The sequence below is a fragment of the Carlito syrichta genome, unplaced genomic scaffold (assembly GCF_000164805.1).
Source record: "Carlito syrichta isolate Samal-C Ts95f unplaced genomic scaffold, Tarsius_syrichta-2.0.1 Scaffold309583, whole genome shotgun sequence".
Classification (NCBI taxonomy): Eukaryota; Metazoa; Chordata; class Mammalia; order Primates; family Tarsiidae; genus Carlito; species Carlito syrichta.
Window position 1 is genome coordinate 368,795 of NW_007253679.1, and position 18,407 is coordinate 387,201.

At 40.0% G+C, this 18,407-nt stretch overlaps 1 protein-coding gene across 1 annotated transcript in view; it reads left to right on the forward strand.

Annotated features, from left to right (window-relative positions):
* ERC2 (ELKS/RAB6-interacting/CAST family member 2) overlaps positions 1-18,407 on the forward strand; it is a 477,557-nt gene that overhangs the window by 27,113 nt on the left and 432,037 nt on the right. Inside the window, exon 2 of the mRNA XM_021717273.1 lies at positions 6,988-7,775. Coding sequence (XP_021572948.1) covers positions 7,122-7,775 — 654 coding nt within the window. The 5' untranslated portion in view covers positions 6,988-7,121. The remainder of the gene's footprint in view (positions 1-6,987; positions 7,776-18,407) is intronic.

Genomic DNA, 18,407 nt, shown 5'->3' on the forward strand with positions numbered 1-18,407 from the left:
GTGTGTGTGTGTGTACTTAAAAGGAACTGGAAGAAACTTCAGCTTGTTAACAGAGGCTGTCTATGAGCGACAGGATTGAGATACTTTAGTTTCTTTATACACATCTGTATTTTCTAAATTTTCTTTAATAATCTATTAATTGTTTTAGCAGTTAAAAGAACTATTAGGCCAGTTAGAAAGTCTTGACACATTTCAAAAATTAGAAAGCATATATGTTATATTTTGTGATCCCAATCCCATAAAATTTGAACTACAAAATTTTACCTCAAAATTTCTGTATGCTTTGATATTTAAATATAGTCTTCTCAATAATTCCTGGGAGAGAAAAAATTTCAAAAGAGAAATAGCAAGGTATTTATAAATAGCCATAAGTATTTTTATATATACACTACTGGATTATGTGGCCATGTGCATTATCTTATATGCATTCATTAGAAAATGTGATTGAAGAGAAATAAACATTCAATGCAAAAAGGCAAAAAATAAATACAAAGGAAGTAGAAATTACTACTAAGGACAAAGGGATATCAATGAAATGCAAAACAGAAGGTAGTAAAATGATAAAATGTATTAAAACAAAAAGCTGTGTCATTAAAGCACTAGGAAATAGAGAAACATTTGTCATACTGTCATCAAGATAAATGGAAAAATACAAACAACTTTAGGAATGAGATGGGGACATAACTGGAGGTGATTTTTTTAAAATTTTAAGGAAAAGTTATACAAGGCAATACCATTAAGACTGAAAAATCAGATGGAACAGACTGTTTCTGAAGAAACATTTTAGTGATAATTGACACAAAATCAGTACCAAATCCAAATAGATCAGTAAACATAGTGAAAAAGGAAAAGATAATAACTAAGCTCACCTAGTTTTTTTGTTTTTGTTTTGAGATAGGGTCTTGCTCTGTAACCCAGGCTGGAATGCAATGGCACGATCGTGGCTCACTGCGTCCCTGAACTCCTGGACTCTAGCCATCCTCCCACCTCAGCCTCTTGAGTAGCTAAGATGACAGACATGCTTGGCTAGTGTGTGTGTGTGTGTGTGTGTGTGTGTGTGTGTGTGTGTGTGTGTGTGTGTGTGTGTGTTAGAGATGGGGTCTTGGCCTCAAGTGATCCTTCTGCCTCCACCTCCCAAGGTGCTGGGATTACAGGTATGAGTCACCATACTCAGCCTGATTTGTTTTGTTTTAGCGTTTGGCTCTTGCTTTGTTACCCAGGGTTGAGTACAGTGACATGATCATAGCTCAGTGAAGTCTCAAACTCCTGGGCTCTAGTGATCCTCTTGCCTCAGCCTCTTGAGTAGCTGGGATTACATGCATGCACCACCATGCCTGGCCAAGCCCATTCAGTTTTATAGTGTGTTCTACCAAACATTTCAGGATTAGGGAAAACTCATATTATGTTAAGAGTTCCAGAACATATAAAAAATGGAAAATTTCTTAATCTATTCTATCACAATAGTATAAATCTGATGATAAATCTGGAAAAGGGGAGCCCAAGGAAGCTGGGGCCAGTGGCAACATACATTGCTTTTCAAATAAGGAATTGTAATTTCAAACAAGATAATATAGCTATGCATGTTATATGTTATGTATGTGTTGCCTGTGTGCTCCTGTGTGTATGCGTGTGTTTAGAAAACTTTTTGTTTGTTGGTTGTTGCAATTTTTCAAAGCCTTGGCCAACTGGGCAGGTAAAAACACTGAGGATTAAATCTGTTTATGGTGTGATCTTTATGACATTCTGGATGGTGACCTCAAGCATAGCCTGAAACTTCAGAAATGTCTGTTTCTAGGTACAAGGGGAGCATTCAGAGGAGGACAAGTTAGATTTAATCACTTCTTCTAACAAGACAATACTATAAGTGGTGGCCCAGCTAGGAACTAGATATCTATATTCTAAGCACAGCAAAGATAACAAATACATTTAATTGTTGAAATTACAGACAAAAAAGAAAATTTTCTTCTCATGACAAAAGTATTTATCATTATTATAGAAAATTTGGAACATGCAAATAAACAAAACAAAGAAGATGAAAACTTCTTGGACTCTCACCACTGGTAATGTTTTGATGTGTGTCAGTCTAGCCTTCTTTGCTGATAGTTGTGTGTGTGTATGTGTGTGTGTTTTACAAAACTGTGAGTAAAACATAAAAATTATCTTATAGTATTCTTCTCCTCCCATTACCAATATGTCTTGAACATCTTTCTATCTTATTAAATATTCCAGTTATATTACCGTCACATGATTCAACTGTCTGTCTCTCGCATAATTTTTTTCTTTTTAAAAGTTTAATAATATTCCATTGTGTATACATGCTGTATTTTCTTTTCTTTTGTTTATTTAATCAGTATTTTTTATTATGGTTTTGTGGGGTACAGTTAAGGGTTAGGTGTACAATTATATTTCATTCAGGTACCCTGTTGATAAGAGGTGTTTCCCCATCCCCAGACAGATATATGCTACTGTTAATCCCATCCCCGTCCCCCCCATAGTTTCCCAGTACCGTCAGTCATTTTCTTATAGTATTACATTGGATGTTCAAGGTCCATTATATGAGTGAGAACATGTGATACTCGGATCTTTGTTTCTGTGAGAGGTCACTCAGTATTATAGACTCTAGTTCCATCCAGGTTGCTGCGAAATTCATGATTTTGTTCTTTTTTATGGCTGCGTAGTATTCCATCGTGTATATGTATCACATTTTCTTAATCCAGTCCTCTTTTGATGGGCAGCATGGTTGTTTCCAGGTTCTTGCTATTGTGAACAATGCTGCGATAAACATACGTGTGCAGGTATCTTTTTTATAGAGTGATTTGAGTTCTTCAGGGTATATTCCCAGTAGGGGGATTGCAGGGTCATATGGAAGGTCAATTTTTAGAGCTTTTAGGAATCGCCACACTGCTTTCCACAGAGGTTGCACTAGTTTACACTCCCACCAACAGTGTAGAAGTGTTCCCTTTTCACCACACCCTCTCCAGCAGCTGTTATGTTTTGAGTTGTTGATAATGGCCATTCTGACTGGAGTTAGGTGGTATCTCAGTGTGGTTTTGATTTGCATCTCCCTGATGATCAGTGAGGTTGAGCATTTCTTCATGTGTTTGTTGGCTGCTGGGATGTCTTCTTTTATGAAGTGTCTGTTTGTATAATTTTTTTTTGAATTGGAGTCTCATTCTGTTGCACATGCTGGAGTGCAGTGACATATTCACAGCCACCCCAGTGTCGACCTGCTGGGCTCTGGTGATCCTTCTGCCTCAACCTTCCAGGTAGCCAGAGAACTACAGGCACACGCTACCACGCCTGGCTAATTTAAAAAAAAATTATTGTAGAGATGAGGTCTCTCCAAGTTGCCAGGGCTAGTCTTGAACCTGTGGGCTCAGGCAATCCACTCACCTTGGCCTCCCAAAATGCTGGAATTCCAGACTGAGCCACCAAGCCTGGCCTCTCTTATAATTTTTTTTTTTTGAGTTGAAGTCTCACTCTGTCACACAGACTGGAGTGCAGTGGCCGCTTCTGGCCACTGCAGCCTCGACCTGCTGGGCTCCGGCGATCCTCCCGCCTCAGCCTTCCAAGTAGCTGGAACTACAGGAGTGCGCTACCACGCTCGGCTAATTTTTTGATTTGTTGTAGAGATGAGTTCTCGCCAAGTTTCCCAGGCGGGTCTCAAACCTGCAGGCTCAGGCAATCCACTCATCTCGGCCTCCCAAAGCGCTGGGATTACAGGCTGAGTCACTGAGCCCGGCCTCTCTCTTATAATTTATATGACTGAATTCTTATTTTGACACTATTGATTCTTTTTTACACCTAAGATTATTCATGCAAAAATCCTAGAATCCAAATGACTTTTGTATATTTCCAGTGAAAGTAAAATTAATTCCTGAGTAATGTAAACATAGAAATGAAATTCTTTAGTTAGAAACAGGTGCATAATTTTTTAAGGCCTTTCTAGGGAAAGGGAAAAACTTTTATGGAAAACAAATTTTTATATTATATGTGTCACTATAAGTGACAGAAACCAACTAGAATCAAATGTTGCGGAAAGGAAATTTATGGACAAATGTATCAGTTACCCATTGCCCCAATAATGCTACAAAACAACTAACCACAAAGCATCAGTACATGCTAAGAAGCATTTGTTTAGTCCATGAGTATGTGGTGTTCCCAACTGGCCTTGCTCATGCTGCTATGGCAGCTGCTGGTTGGCCAGGCAGTTCTGCTGATCTTGGCCGGGCTTGTTCAGCATCTTGGGGTTGGTTGGCTGGGACAACTTGGCTCTATTTTATGTTTCTCATCTTCTATCAGGTTAGAAAGGGCATGTTCTAGTTGCTGTGGTAGAAGAAAATGAGCCGGAGATTAAACCCACAAGTGCTACTTCAGGCCTCTGTTTGTTTCACATTGGTTATCACCTTATTAGCCAAAGCAAGTCACATGGCTGAACCTAGAGTCAGATTGGGAGGGCACTATCAAGAGCATAGATGAAAGAAAGGGTAAAGAACTGGGACCATAAATGCTATCAGTCTACTTGGCATATGTAACTAAAATGGCATGGGGATAGATGTAGCTTCAAAGACTACTGAGTCTGGAATATGAAGTGATGTCACCTGGCTTGGGTTGACACCCTTCAGAGTTTAGCTCTGCTTTCCTTTGCACTAGCTTCACTCTTAGAGCGGCCCTTTCCACATTATAGTACTCAGAGCCCCGTCTTGAAAGCAAATCATTTTTCAAAAAGAGCTTATCTTTGCCAGTTGTTCCAGCTAAAGTCATGGTACGGAGCCTTTTGGACCAATGTGGGTCACATGCCATTCCTAAACTAGCTGTCGTGTCTGGAGGATGGAATATGATAATTGGCCTGGCTTGGGTCATGTTCTCACCCCTGTCCCCCTCCAGGATCCTTCCTCCTCAGCCTTACCTAAATCTCATGAACTATGAATAGAAGGTTGGGAACAATTTCTCTGAGGAAAATAGAGATAGTATAACCAGAAAGTGTGTGGGTAGAGAGAGATGAATGTTAGGCAGGTGAAAATAAAAGATGTCCCTGTGTATTGCTGTTAATGTACTTAGTGTCATTGAGATGATACCAATAAAAACTATTTTTGACTATTTTGTGCTAAGCATCAAACTAGGTGTTTTTTTTTTTGTTTTTTTTTTGAGTCAGAGTCTCACTCTGTTGCCCAGGCTGGAGTACAGTGGCATGCAGCCTCAACCTGCTGGGCTCAGGCGATCCTTCCTCCTCAGCCTTCCAAGTAACTGGAACTGCAGATGCACGCCACCACTCCCAGCTAATTTTTTGATTTATTGTAGAGACGTGGTCTCACCAAGTTGCCCAGGCTGGTCTTGAACCCCTGGACTCGGGCAATCCTCTTGCCTTGGCCTCCCAAATTGTTGGGATTACAGGCTTAAGCCACCATTCCCGGCCCAAACTAGGTGTTTTATAAACATTATCTTACATATTTCTCACAATACTCTGAGTTATGTGGTATTACCTGCATTTAAAAAAATGGACAGTGAAAGCTCTTAACGGTTAAATAATTTGCCTAAGATCACTCAACTGGCTAGTGTTAGCATGGAGATTTGAATCTCAGTCTGCTGCTATCCAGAATCTGTTCTCTTATTGTTGTAAAGCTGAAGAAAAAGAAAGCACACTAAAGACTTCCTAAAGGGAAGAATAGGAGATCTAATGTACCCCACTGAGGCCATTTGGGTCCTAATATTGAAGGGATAATCATAACTCTGAAGCCCAGATAATAAAATCTGTACCAGTATACTTGGGTGACCATGACAGGGAACTTCTACAACTGTTCTCTAGGGGTTATGGGATGAGGCACTCCTACATGGTATACTGTTCTCCAGTGCCATTTCTGTACAGGTGTGAAGTGGTCAATATGAATACTAATGTCAACCAAAATGGAAAAGAATTCTCAAAAAACTAGCTTGAATGATGTGTGTGAAAGGGAAAAGAGACAGGACTGTTGTTTTCCGTGGTCATAGCACTGAGATCTGGCTATCTGTATAAGCATCCCATTGGTTTGTTAAGCCCCTTTTTTCTTTTAGTTCTGGGATTACCAAACCACATCTCTACAATTCATGTGCCAATGCCCGTCAATTGGTGATAAACCATTTCGAGTGTTGTGTTGAGAAGAGTTCTGAACCTAGTGGAAGAGTACTGTGATGAATTAGTGATGTCTATAATGAGTACAAGAGGGGAAGGGAGCAACATACTTGCCAAATATATTTTTATCATTATTTTTATTTATTGAGTCAGAGTCTCACTTTGTTGCCCAGGCTGGAGTGTAGTTGCATGCTCATGGCTACCACAGCCTGTACCTCCTGGGTTCAAGTGATCCTTTTACCTCAGCCTTCCAAGTAGTCAGAACTATGGGTATGCACCACCATGTCCAGCTAATTTTTAAAAATGATTTATGGTAGAGATAAAGTCTTACCAGTTTGCCCAGGCTGGTCTCAAACCCTTGGGCTCAGATATTTCTCTCGCTTCCGCCTCCCAAAGTGCTGAGATTACAGGTGGGACCCACTGTGCCCGGCCATGCTTGCCAAATATTTGATATTCTAGGAAACTTCTCAGCGTCACTGTTAAGCCACATATGTGTGGGGGCCGTGCCCCAGTGATGGATTATTTTATAGCTAAGGTCTCCGTGATGGAGAAGTCCCTGGTGACTTTTCTGGAGGTGCCAACTCTTAGCACAAACAAAATGGAGAGCTTTGTTTCCCTAAGTAAAAGTGCCTTTTTTGCTCTGAGAATATCTTTGATTCCGCTAGGGGAGAGAATAGGAAGAATTTATAAAAAGTCAACATATAGTAAATAAAGCTTTGGGGTCACTTTTCTTTTTCAATGAAAATCACGGGTGTGACTCTGTCTACCTGCCTATTGTTCATCTGCCATCATTTATCTATTTATTTTTAAATATAATACAGTTATAGTCAAAGTTATAAAGAAGTTTATTTTTAACTATCCTTTTTCTCATTTTGCAGATCTCTGGAGTTATTTTCTGGTATAGACTGTGAAAAGAATGCAGTGAATATTCTGGACAACTGTGGAAATATTAGCTTCAATCCCAACTTAGTATAGCATTTCGTCTCTTCAGTAACCTCACAATAGAAGAAAAATGTATGGGAGTGCAAGAACAATCACCAATCTGGAAGGCAGCCCTTCCAGATCACCTCGTTTGCCAAGATCTCCTCGTTTGGGCCACCGAAGAACAAGTAGTGGGGGAGGTGGAGGAACAGGCAAGACTCTGTCTATGGAGAATATCCAGTCCCTTAATGCAGCGTACGCTACGTCTGGACCCATGTATCTGAGTGATCATGAAGGGGTGGCTTCAACAACTTACCCAAAGGGCACCATGACTCTGGGAAGGGCCACAAATCGAGCCGTATATGGAGGCCGAGTCACAGCCATGGGGAGTAGTCCCAATATCGCTTCTGCTGGACTTTCTCACACAGATGTTCTTTCATACACAGATCAACATGGCCTGACCAGCTCATCCCATCATCACCACCACCAGGTCCCCTCCATGTTGAGGCAGGTAAGAGATAGCACAATGTTAGACCTTCAAGCCCAGCTCAAGGAACTCCAGAGAGAGAATGACCTGCTCCGGAAAGAGCTAGACATAAAAGATAGCAAGTTGGGATCTTCCATGAACAGTATCAAGACTTTCTGGAGTCCCGAGCTTAAGAAGGAGAGAGTCTTGAGGAAAGAAGAGGCAGCACGGATGTCTGTTCTCAAGGAGCAGATGAGGGTTTCCCATGAAGAAAATCAGGTAGGTTGTGATTTGTCTCTATTTTTCAACATTGACTTCTCACTGAGTAGTTGATGCTTTGCGGATGGTATCACGACCTGTGCAGAAGAAATTTTGGCATCATCAAGATGATTATGACTTAATATGTGTCTGACTTGGACTCTACAAGAGAACATAGGAAATATGAGGTTACAGTTTATAATTTCTTTATTTTCCAATAACATTTCCCCATTGTTGCAGAAGGAGGGAAGGATTACTCCTCAATTGCCTAATTTTTGTACTTTGTTAATTTTCTTTTTCAGCAGTTCAGAAATATCTCCCCCTGAATGGAAGAAGAAAATGTTAATTTCCACAAGAGTAAACACTTTAACAGCAACATTTAAAGGGCCACATTTAACTGGTGAATTGATATATTTTTTGAAGCACCAGCAGCATTATTTTCTTCAAGAATGAGTGGAGTCTGTTTTCTAAGTGGCAAACTGAGCAATATTAAATGGGATTTGATAGAATAGGTTTGATATCATGTTAGAGAAATGCAATAAATTTTAACTTAGTCTTTCTGCCTTTATCCATTCAATATTAATTATGTGCAAATCACCTTCATACTCTTCTTTGATCCAAGAATAGTTTCTGTGTCTACCTGCATCTATGCTCTTCCCTTGCTTTAAAGTCCTCAGTGGTTACCCATTCCCTCCAGAATGAAGTCTACCTCCTTGACTGAGTCCATAGTACTGTAAGGCCAAGGCCCACTTTTCCAGGCTTATCTTGTACCACCTCCCTCACACTTGTCCTACCTGCACCATCACTTGGTAATTTCTGTACACACCCAAGGTTTCCCACCTTCTTCCTGCTGCTTTTCTTTTGGTCCCAGTCAGTCTCTATTTTCAAATCCTGTATGTGCTGTGAGGCCTGTTTTATATGCTGCTATTTTCATAAGGGCTCTGGAATCAGACATACCTGGGTTTAAATCCTAGCTTCTTCTCTTATTGGTGGTGAGAGAAATGAGGAGAGATGAGGCATAGAGGGTGTGATGCCATTTGGCTCACAAATTCCCAGATATCATTTCACTTTGTGTGGGAATTTGAGATGACTCTAACTTGGCTGAACTAGTGGTTCTCTGATAATTGGTCTTGATATTGGCCTAATGAAGCACTCTGCTTTTCATGGGGTCATCTGCTGACCCTCCTGTTGGTTTCCCTGGCTACCACTCCTTTGGAGTCTGAGTGCCTGTGGAAGCAATTGTGACCTATATGAAAATCTGCCCTTTGTTCTCTTTCTATGTGTAGAAAGCAATCACTTTATCTCTTTGATTATCTGATAGAGCCACTGCTGGTTTTCAGATGTGGAAATGTGATTTTTTAGTTGGAACAGACAGCTTTGTTCTTCACTCCTAAGTCAAATGAATGCTCTTCACTATCATTTCTGCTTCGTTCTGACTTTGCTGGTTCAGGAAGTTCTTGTGAGCCTGTTACTAACAATGTGTGTTTCCCCCTAGTTTTGTATTGGTTTTCCTCTCCTTTTCAGTTTCTTGGGAAATAACTAGAGCAGTTTGGGAATGATGCAAGTAGTGACAAAAAGTTTGACAACCCTTCTCTAAACTGTCAGCTCCAGAATGACTTATTTCATGTTGCTATCATTAGTTTTATTTTTGGGCACAGACTCCAATTATACATGTATATTTATTTATAAATTACATGATGTATTATTGTGCCAACATATTATGTTTCTTCTATGACATTTATAAGGAATTAAATATGGGTAAGATAAATTAAAATAAATGATATTGTGAGGTAAAGCTTAATGATACACAAAGTCTTTTTTTGCTTTTAGTGAAAACATTTTAAACCACTTGTCCATTTTGAAGGTTAGTTTAGTTCTTGCTAGGTTAGTATCCTTAATGCCACTTAACTGGCTCATGTTGCCAGAAGACAGCAGTGAGTGAACGCTTGAGGGTGCTCCCATTACTCCTTCCTTGTTCTGGCCTCTACTGTGATCACAGGATGCCTTGGGTATTGTTGGGAACATGTGACTGTGTGGCATATGACCCAGTGAAAGGTCCAGTATTAATCTATATACTTAATATAAATTATAATTACTATACAATTAAATAAAATATAATTATATTATAAAATGTAATTATTTTTTTCTTTTAGGTTAAAAGGTGTAAAATGAGGAAGAAGCATGGAGAGTTTGAAAAGTCAATTTACTTGCAATATGCAATATGCAAGTAAATTTGCTTACAATATGGTGTGGTATTACAAAGTAAAGAATATAAAGATTGATAAAAAGCAAGTTATTAAAAAAATTTTAAGTGCCCTTTCTTCCCCTTTTAGAGGTATATGAATCTTACTGGTCAGGATAGGGTAGGTTCTTCTGCAGTAGCTAACAAACCTCAAATCTCAATGGCTTAACACAGAGATTTATTTCTTGTTCTCCTTAAATATGAAGTAGGTCAGTTGACTCTCCGGGGCAGGTCTTCTCCATGCAGTGACTCAGGATCCAGGCTTTCTGCATCTTGATGCATGGCTTCAAGGGTCTCTACAGCAGCGAAAGGGCGTGACTAGAGATAGCACATTGGTTCTTCAGTTCCTCAGACTGAAAGTGACATCACTGAAGGGGATGGAAAGTGGAGTTCTCACCTCTGCCCAGGAAAGGGAGGAGAGACAGGTATGGTAGATAACTACAAGTGAGGTTTTTATGTTTGTCCAAAAATGGAGCTAAATAAAATAGTTTGGGGAGTTATCTAGACTACTGCTATTGTTGTTTCTATTATACTGCTACTGCTACCAGTAGATATCTGCTGTGGCCTTACTATATGCTAGACACTATGCTTAGTGCTTTGTGAACATTATCTTATTTTATTTTGTGTCAGTCATCTGAGGTAGGTGCTAGAATTTGTCTCACTATACAGATGAAACAAAAATGGAAAAGAAATAAGCAACTTGTCCAAGTTCACATCGTTGGTAAGTGGGAGGGCTAGTTTTTAAGGCTTTGGTGGTCTATTTCACGGCAAAGTCTAAGGTCTTAACTTTATGGTCACTATCTCCTTAAAGAAGCACTGAGGTGGTAATAGAATTTTAATATAATAGGAAGATCATATTTCATATATATTAGAAGAAAATAATGATTAGCTTTGATAGGATGATTATGAATGTGATTTAGTTTAGTTAGAATTTTTATTCTTAATTAGGAACTTATTTCTTTTCCCTGGAAATGATTTTTTTTTTTGAGTTGGAGTCTCACTCTGTCGCCCAGACTGGAGTGCAGTGGCCTCTCCTGGCCACTGCAGCCTCGACCCACTGGGCTCCAGCGATCCTTCTGCCTCAGCCTTCCGAGTAGCCAGAATTACAGGCACGCGCTACCATGCCTGGCTGATTTTTTTATTTATTGTAGCGATGAGGTCTTGCCAAGTTGCCCAGGCGGGTCTCGAACCCTGAGGCTCAGGCAATCCACTCACCTCAGCCTCCCAAAGCGCGGGATTACAGGCTGAGCCACTGAGCCTGGCATCCCTGGAAATGATTTTTTAATTTTTAAATTTTTTAATTTTTGAGTTGGAGTCTCACTCTGTCGCCCAGACTGGAGTTCAGTGGCTGCTCCCGGCCACTGCAGCCTCGACCTGCTGGGGCTCCGGCGATCCTTCCGCCTCAACCTTCCAAATAGCTGGAATTACAGGCGCGCGCTACCAGGCCCAGCTCATTTTTTGAATTATTGTAGAGATGAGGTCTAACCAAGTTGTCCAGGCGGGTCTCGAACCCGCAGGCTCAGGCAATCCACTCACCTCAGCCTCCCAATGTGCAGGATTACAGGTTGAGCCGCCGAGCCCGGCTCCTGGAAATGATTTTAATGCTGTTTAGGGTTTCTATCATTTAATATAACTTATTTCCTTTTAGAGGAAAAATCATAGAAACTTTTTCTATATGGAAGAAAGGAACACAAAAGAGATAAGGGACATTTGATTGTAGTATCCACAACAACCAGCCACTACATCTACCAAGGTAATACTTCCAAGGGTATTTAGATAATTTGATTGTCACTAACGTAAATTCAGGTGATCTAAAATATTTTGAATGGTGCCATGTGAAGAGACACAGGAAGCATGTCCACTGTAGGATGGAGGTGAGGAAACACAGTGCTCTTGTGAATGAAGGTCATAATTCTGTAACCTTAATGCTAACCAGCACAGACTTTTCCTTCTTTTTTTCCAAATGGTTGTAATTATAATACTTATTATTATTAATTAATTAATTTTTAGAGACAAGTTTTCCCAGGCTGGAATTCAGTGGCGTGATTATAGCTCACTCCAGTCTCAATCTCCTGGGCTCAAGCAATCCTCCTGCCTCATCCTCCCAAGTTTCTGGGACTACAGGCATGTGCCACTATGCTTAACTAATTAAAAAAAAATTTAGAGACAAGGTTTTTCTATATTGCCCAGGTTGGTCTTGAATTCCTGGCCTCAAGCAATTCTCCTGCCTCAGCCTCCTTAGTAGGTGGGACTACAGGCATGTGCCATCATGCCTGGTTAATTTTTAAAAGTTTTGTAGAGACAAGGTCTTGCTATGTTGTTCAGGCTGGCCTTGAACTCCTGACCTCAAGTGAAGACCTTTCCTTCTTATGTGCTGTGTTGCTCCCACTCACCAATTTCTTTGCAGTAGACTTTGAAGTCTTCCTTGTTCTGTCCAAGGGAGCTGAACTCAACTCCAGATCTAAGGGAGGACGCTGAATTCCCTCTCTGTGTTATAGGATGTATAGGACTTTTTGGAAACTTGAGGCTAAAGGATAGGTGGCCTTGACCAAATTTCTTATGTACAAAGGGTTGATACTCAGGTTCCTGGGTGGATATTCTACCCCCTGCTTTATCCTTACTTCTACCCTGCCAGCTTCTCTTCACGGCCCTACTTCTCAGCCAGATTTGCATGAATATAAATACATTTGCCACTGCTAAGAGTTGCAGTGCTGAGATTTGGAATCATGTACTTGTTTGTATAAACCAGAGTGCGTGGATGCAGCATTATCTTTGTACTGTCACTTGTGCTTTTGCTTCATGATGAGCTTTCTTGGATTGAGGGAGGGCGGGGCAGGAAAGTGTGAACAGCTAATTGTGTGGAATGGCATAAACTCATAGCCCATGCTCTCAACATTGCACCCGTAGACTGATCTGGAAAGAGGTGAGGAAAAAATATTGAGAATGGATGTTCTGCTGCCACATGGGGGTTCAGATAGATGTTGTGTGAGTGGAGGGGGATGGGAGGGTGGATATAACTTCAGGAATCACTTTACTAAGTGATCCTATTTTCTCTAAAAGACTATAGGTTTGTCTTTTATTTACATTTTCGTGCTTTTTTTTGTGTGATAGAGATCAGAGAGATAAAAACATGGTAGAGAATAAAATTTTAGGAAGTTCATAAAACTGTATATCTTGTGGTTCAATGCATATAAGTTATTGACTTTTCATATTCCTGAGTATTTTGTGCAATTATTAACTTTGGATTCTTAATGGATATTTTTCTAAATTAGGTATACACAAAGCAACTTTTAGACATTTTCCAAGGTTGTGCACGGCTAGCGAAGACTCTGCATGAATATAAATAGCATCACACACTAGGAGATTGTACTAGATCTAATATTTATCCATCTTGTGTATGCAGAAGTGGGACAAGGTCATTGGGAAACATAACCCAAGAAATGTAAGTAAACCTGTCTGGGGAATGTTACAACTTTTAAGCAATGGTTATGTGATAATTTCTATTTCTAACTGAACACAATAGGAAAGAATCTACTCTAAGTCAATATTAATATGAGATTTTGATCCAGTTTCAGCGTATGATTTATTGATTCTTATTTGGAGTATGAAACTTGAAAAGGTTGAAGTGGATCACATTTCTGTGTTTCCTTCACTACTGCTATTATTTTTATTTTACTTTTATAACTACAGGGCCATTTCAACAGGGGTTGTTCAACTCTGTTCTAAAATACTCACTTCATTGAGAGTGTCCAGACATGAAGAGGTGAACCAACTGGAAGTGAATGATAGAATTTATTTGATTCCCTGTTGAGAAGGTGGTGAGACAGCTGCATCATGGTGGGTTATCTGCTGACAGATGCAGTTGCCTTGAGTACTAAGTGTGGCATCAGGGGCTCAGTCCAGAAGATTCCATCAGGTTTGTGGATGGGACTCAGATGTATTCACTCCTCAGATAGATCTGTCTTATCCCTGTACGTTTTTCTTTCTACTACTATAAGTGTGAGAACCCATGGATCCCTCAAAACCAGTTTTCCAAAGTATGTCCATAAAAATGGTATTTTTCAAATGGGACTTTCTGATCAGTTAAACTTATGACATAACATACGGGATGTGCTTATCTTGGAAGTTCATAATGCATATATTATAGGTTGAACTGTATAAACTCTCTCTCCAAAAAACAAAACAAAACAAAAAAACATGTTGGAGGAAGATTTGGTGATTTAAGTACTAGACGCTTATTGTCTCATATTTCTGGAGACTAGAAATCAAAGATCAAGGTGTCAGCAGGTTGGCTCCTTCTGAGGGCTGTGAGGGAAGGAATCTGTTCCAGGCCTCTCTCCTTGGCTTATACATAGTAACCTTCTCCTTATGTGTATTTACATCATCTGGCTTCTGTAGGTGTCTCTGTTTGTGTCCAAATTTCCCATTTGTATAGGGACACTAGTCATATTGGATTAGAGCCCACCCTAATAACTTTATTTTAATTTTATTAACTCTGTAAAAATCCTGTCTCCAAAGAAGGTTATATTCTGAAATACTGGTATATTTTGGGGGAAAACACAATTCAACCCACAACATATACAACATAAGTGAATGCTCTCTTTCAGTTAAAAATGTTTATTAAATTTGCTTAATTCATCAAATTTCCAATCTTACATGACATGAAACTTTATCTTAAACTAAACACCTATGTAATAGTTCGCTATTACTACAATAATCTGTGTAACAAGCCCTCCCAAAATCTATTTGCTTGAAAAAACAAGCATTTATCTCTCCTGCACATATCTTAGTTGGGCTGGGCTGGACTCTGGGCACCAGGTTCCAGGATACAAGTTGGGTTTAGGTATGTTCTACATATCTTTGGAACAGCAGCTATTCAGGGTATCATCTCATGATGGATCACAGATGCCAAGTGTCCAGTCAGTCCCCACAAACATGTTTAAAGCCTCTGTTTTCATAATTTTCACCAACATTCTGTTGGTTAAAGCACATCATATGGCCAAGCCCAAAGTCAGTGGTGTGTAGGAAATCTACTCCCTGCCAAGGCAGAGAGGGAGTGGAGTGAATATACATATATTTAACAACAATCCCATCTGTTACAAACCATCAATATTTCTATAAGTAAGGGTATAAGGCCACACTTTGGGAATGGCTGCTCTGCTTCAGGAATATCTCTGGAAGTGAGACCTTATTACAGAAGACCTGAGAAGGTGGATGAGCACTTTCTATGTGCTCAAAGTTTCTTTCAGTGACTAGGCCTTCCACAGTGTCCTCTTGATGCCTGATTAATGGCTCAGCTTCAGTCTCCTCCTCTTCTTAAGTATCTGACCAATGAAACCCAAGTGGAAATCTGGGAGATTCTGGGAAAACTTTTTTTTTTTTCCTGATAAAAGAAATAAATGTCACCAGCCAATGCCCTTTTGTCCTTTCTGTCATGAGGGTTGATGTGATGCCTGGAGCTGTGTCAGTCATATTGTAACCATGAAAGAAAGGCCAAGACAAGCCCAGAGACATGTGTCGTGCCATCTCTGAGCAATTGTGCCAGTACCAGCAATAGCCTACCTCCTGACTTCTAGTCATGTGAGAAGATAAACCCCTAGTTGTTTAGGGTACTGTTGACTCGGCATTCTATTACTTGTAGCTTAATACCTTCCTAAGTGAGAAAACATAGGAAATCATTAACTGATAATTAGTATTCATAAAAATTTCCAGTCATGATATGGTACATTCTAGTAAGGTTAGAGGAGATCTTGAAGGACCTTATACATTTGAATAAAGAAACCTCCTTACTAACTAATTAGGGCAAGACTACAAAGTACTGACACAAACACTGCTCCAAGCCTGAGTAAGAAAAAAAAAGGGAAATTTATTAGTTCTCATAAGAAAACTGCAGAAAGGTTCAGGTATGGAGCTTGGGGTTGCCTGGATCTAGGGCCTTAAACAGTAGCAGGACTTTGTCTCTCTTCATTGCTTCATCTCTGGTTTTCAATGTCCACCTCTATGTGTGAACCTCACTTTCTCCATTGTTTAATGGGTGTTCTTGGCTACCAGTACACCAGGGTCATAAGTAAAGAGTCAAGAGAGCCTTATGTTGTCACTTTCCAGTTGGAAAATTAATGGAGGGTCTCTGGTCCCGCCTTGGTCATATCCTACCTTAAAGACTTGGTGAGTGAGTGAGTGAGTGTGTGTGTGTGTGTGTGTATGTGTGTGGAGGAGGCAGGTATGTGAAAAGGGATTATTGTGATTTGTGACCCTATTAGAATTGTAGGCATTGGGAGAGGAGCGATTCTCTAAAGGAACTGGGATGAAGGGGGAACAGATACCCAATGATGAAAACATGTCAACTGCTTGAGCTGTCCTTAGTCATCCTCTCTTTCCAAAGGTGTTAAGGGCTTATCAGTAATATTGGGGCCTGATAAATTAAGAAGACAATCATATGTAGCATCTGTGGGTAAGTTTTTAAATTTTAATTCTGTGTGGTGTGGGTGTGTGTTTTCCTCAATGTTATGTAGGCACATGGATTTAGAACTGAATAATACATGTATAAAGTTTAGCACCACAACATAACTTTGCACGCTGAATTTCAGAAGGACAAAAAACAAGTTTGTTCATCTTCCTCATTTTAAAACAGTCTTCCTCAGCTCTTCTGAGAACTGTAGCTTTTGTCTACCTTTCCAGAAATCTGGAAGAGCTTTGGTCCAGTCTTAGGTGATGACCTACTTAGATGGAAACTACAATTTTAAATGCCTTTCATAGGTAGGTGAAAACTTCTTTTGGTTCTGAAGATAGATGAGATGGCACAGAGCCAACAGTTGGTTTCTTTGTTTGCTAGAATGGAGAATGATTAGAAGTGAACTATACATCTTTGTCACAGATGTCAGCGATTTTTACCTCTGTAATCTCTTGCAGTTGGCTCTAGCATCAGCCATGTGCACCACATTAGTGACCTTACAGATTTTTATTTCCAGGTTTTCTTCTGAAAGACTTGGCTAGTGGGAGGAAAATAAACATTCTTGTATGTTGGATCTTGGGAGACCTAAATGATTTCCATCTTCCATTTTCCTCTCTGGATCACTTTATTTGGGAGAGGGGATTGCAACAGCACACAAGCAACCGAAGAAAACATTTCTGAATATTTCAACGAATAGATTATTTTAGTCTCACTCGTGCCAAAGGTACTTAACTGAAACTAAACTCAGGGAGGGAAAGGTAGAGGGAGTGGTCTCCCCCAAAACTTTCAGCCCCAAAACATTCACTGTTGTTCCATATAGACTGCATCCTCAGAGAATTTTAAGAAGTAAGTCTGTGTTGACAGGAGAAAAGGAACAGAGTGATTTTTATCAGCCAAAGCAGATGGGGTAGGTTCTGAACCTGGCCTCTTCTGGCCAGAGTGCAATTTCAGTTTCTATAATTAGTTGCAGGTGGAGCTCTTATGTTGTTGTTTTGGAGTCCGCTGACATCTGTGTGCAAATTCCCACCACCCCCAGTTGGCATTTGGACTCAATAAGTGGTTTGGCTCTGAAGAAATATAGAAAATTGTAAATCTATTTCACACACACATATAGATAAAGCTGTTCTAAAGGTCAGGTTCTGAAAGCTGTGGAAAGCATTTTCAAAAGTTTGGGAAGTAGGTTTTTAGGCAGAGTATGGGTATGCAGCCAGGAGCTGGGGTAGCCTGAGAAACCAAATTCTGGCATGTGCAATATCTTCTCTGTTTCTCTATGAAGCTAGCATTTGATTGTATCTTGGAAGCAACATGCAGTCATTTTGTTTTTCTGTAGGAAAGGTCTGGTCAGAAGCAAAGACTGAAACAGCTACTACTCATCTTATAAACCCAGGGCTGGGCTTGAGATGAGTTTGGCTATATGTGCAGATCAAGTTAACTTGGTGGTTCTCAACTGGTGGCGATTTTGCCCCCAAGAGGACATTTGGCAGTGTCTGGGACATTTTTGATCATTCCAATTTGGGGGCGAGGGGGCAGTTGGCTGCTGGCATCTAGTGAGTAGAGGCCAGGGAGGCTGTAAGCATCCTACAATGTACAGGACAGCCCCATGTTATCTGGCCCAGAATGCCAAGGTTGAGAAACTCTGAGTTCACTAGATCATTACTATATCTTCATTTTCATCATACTTTGCTTTCATTCAGTGCTTTACCTTCACTTGGTGAAGTGATGATTAAAGTGTATTGTAAAAATGATGTTATAAAAGAGAAAACCTGGTTCATCATTGTGTGAGAAAGAATGAATTGTCAATGATGTCTTATTTTTCCCCAGCTATGAATCTTCAAATATCTTGTATTTTTTGCAAGTAGTCATTTGGTAAATAGGTATCACTCTTGTAAGAAAATGGACAAGCCGGGCTTGGTGGCTCAGCCTGTAATCCCGCGCTTTGGGAGGCCGAGGTGAGTGGATT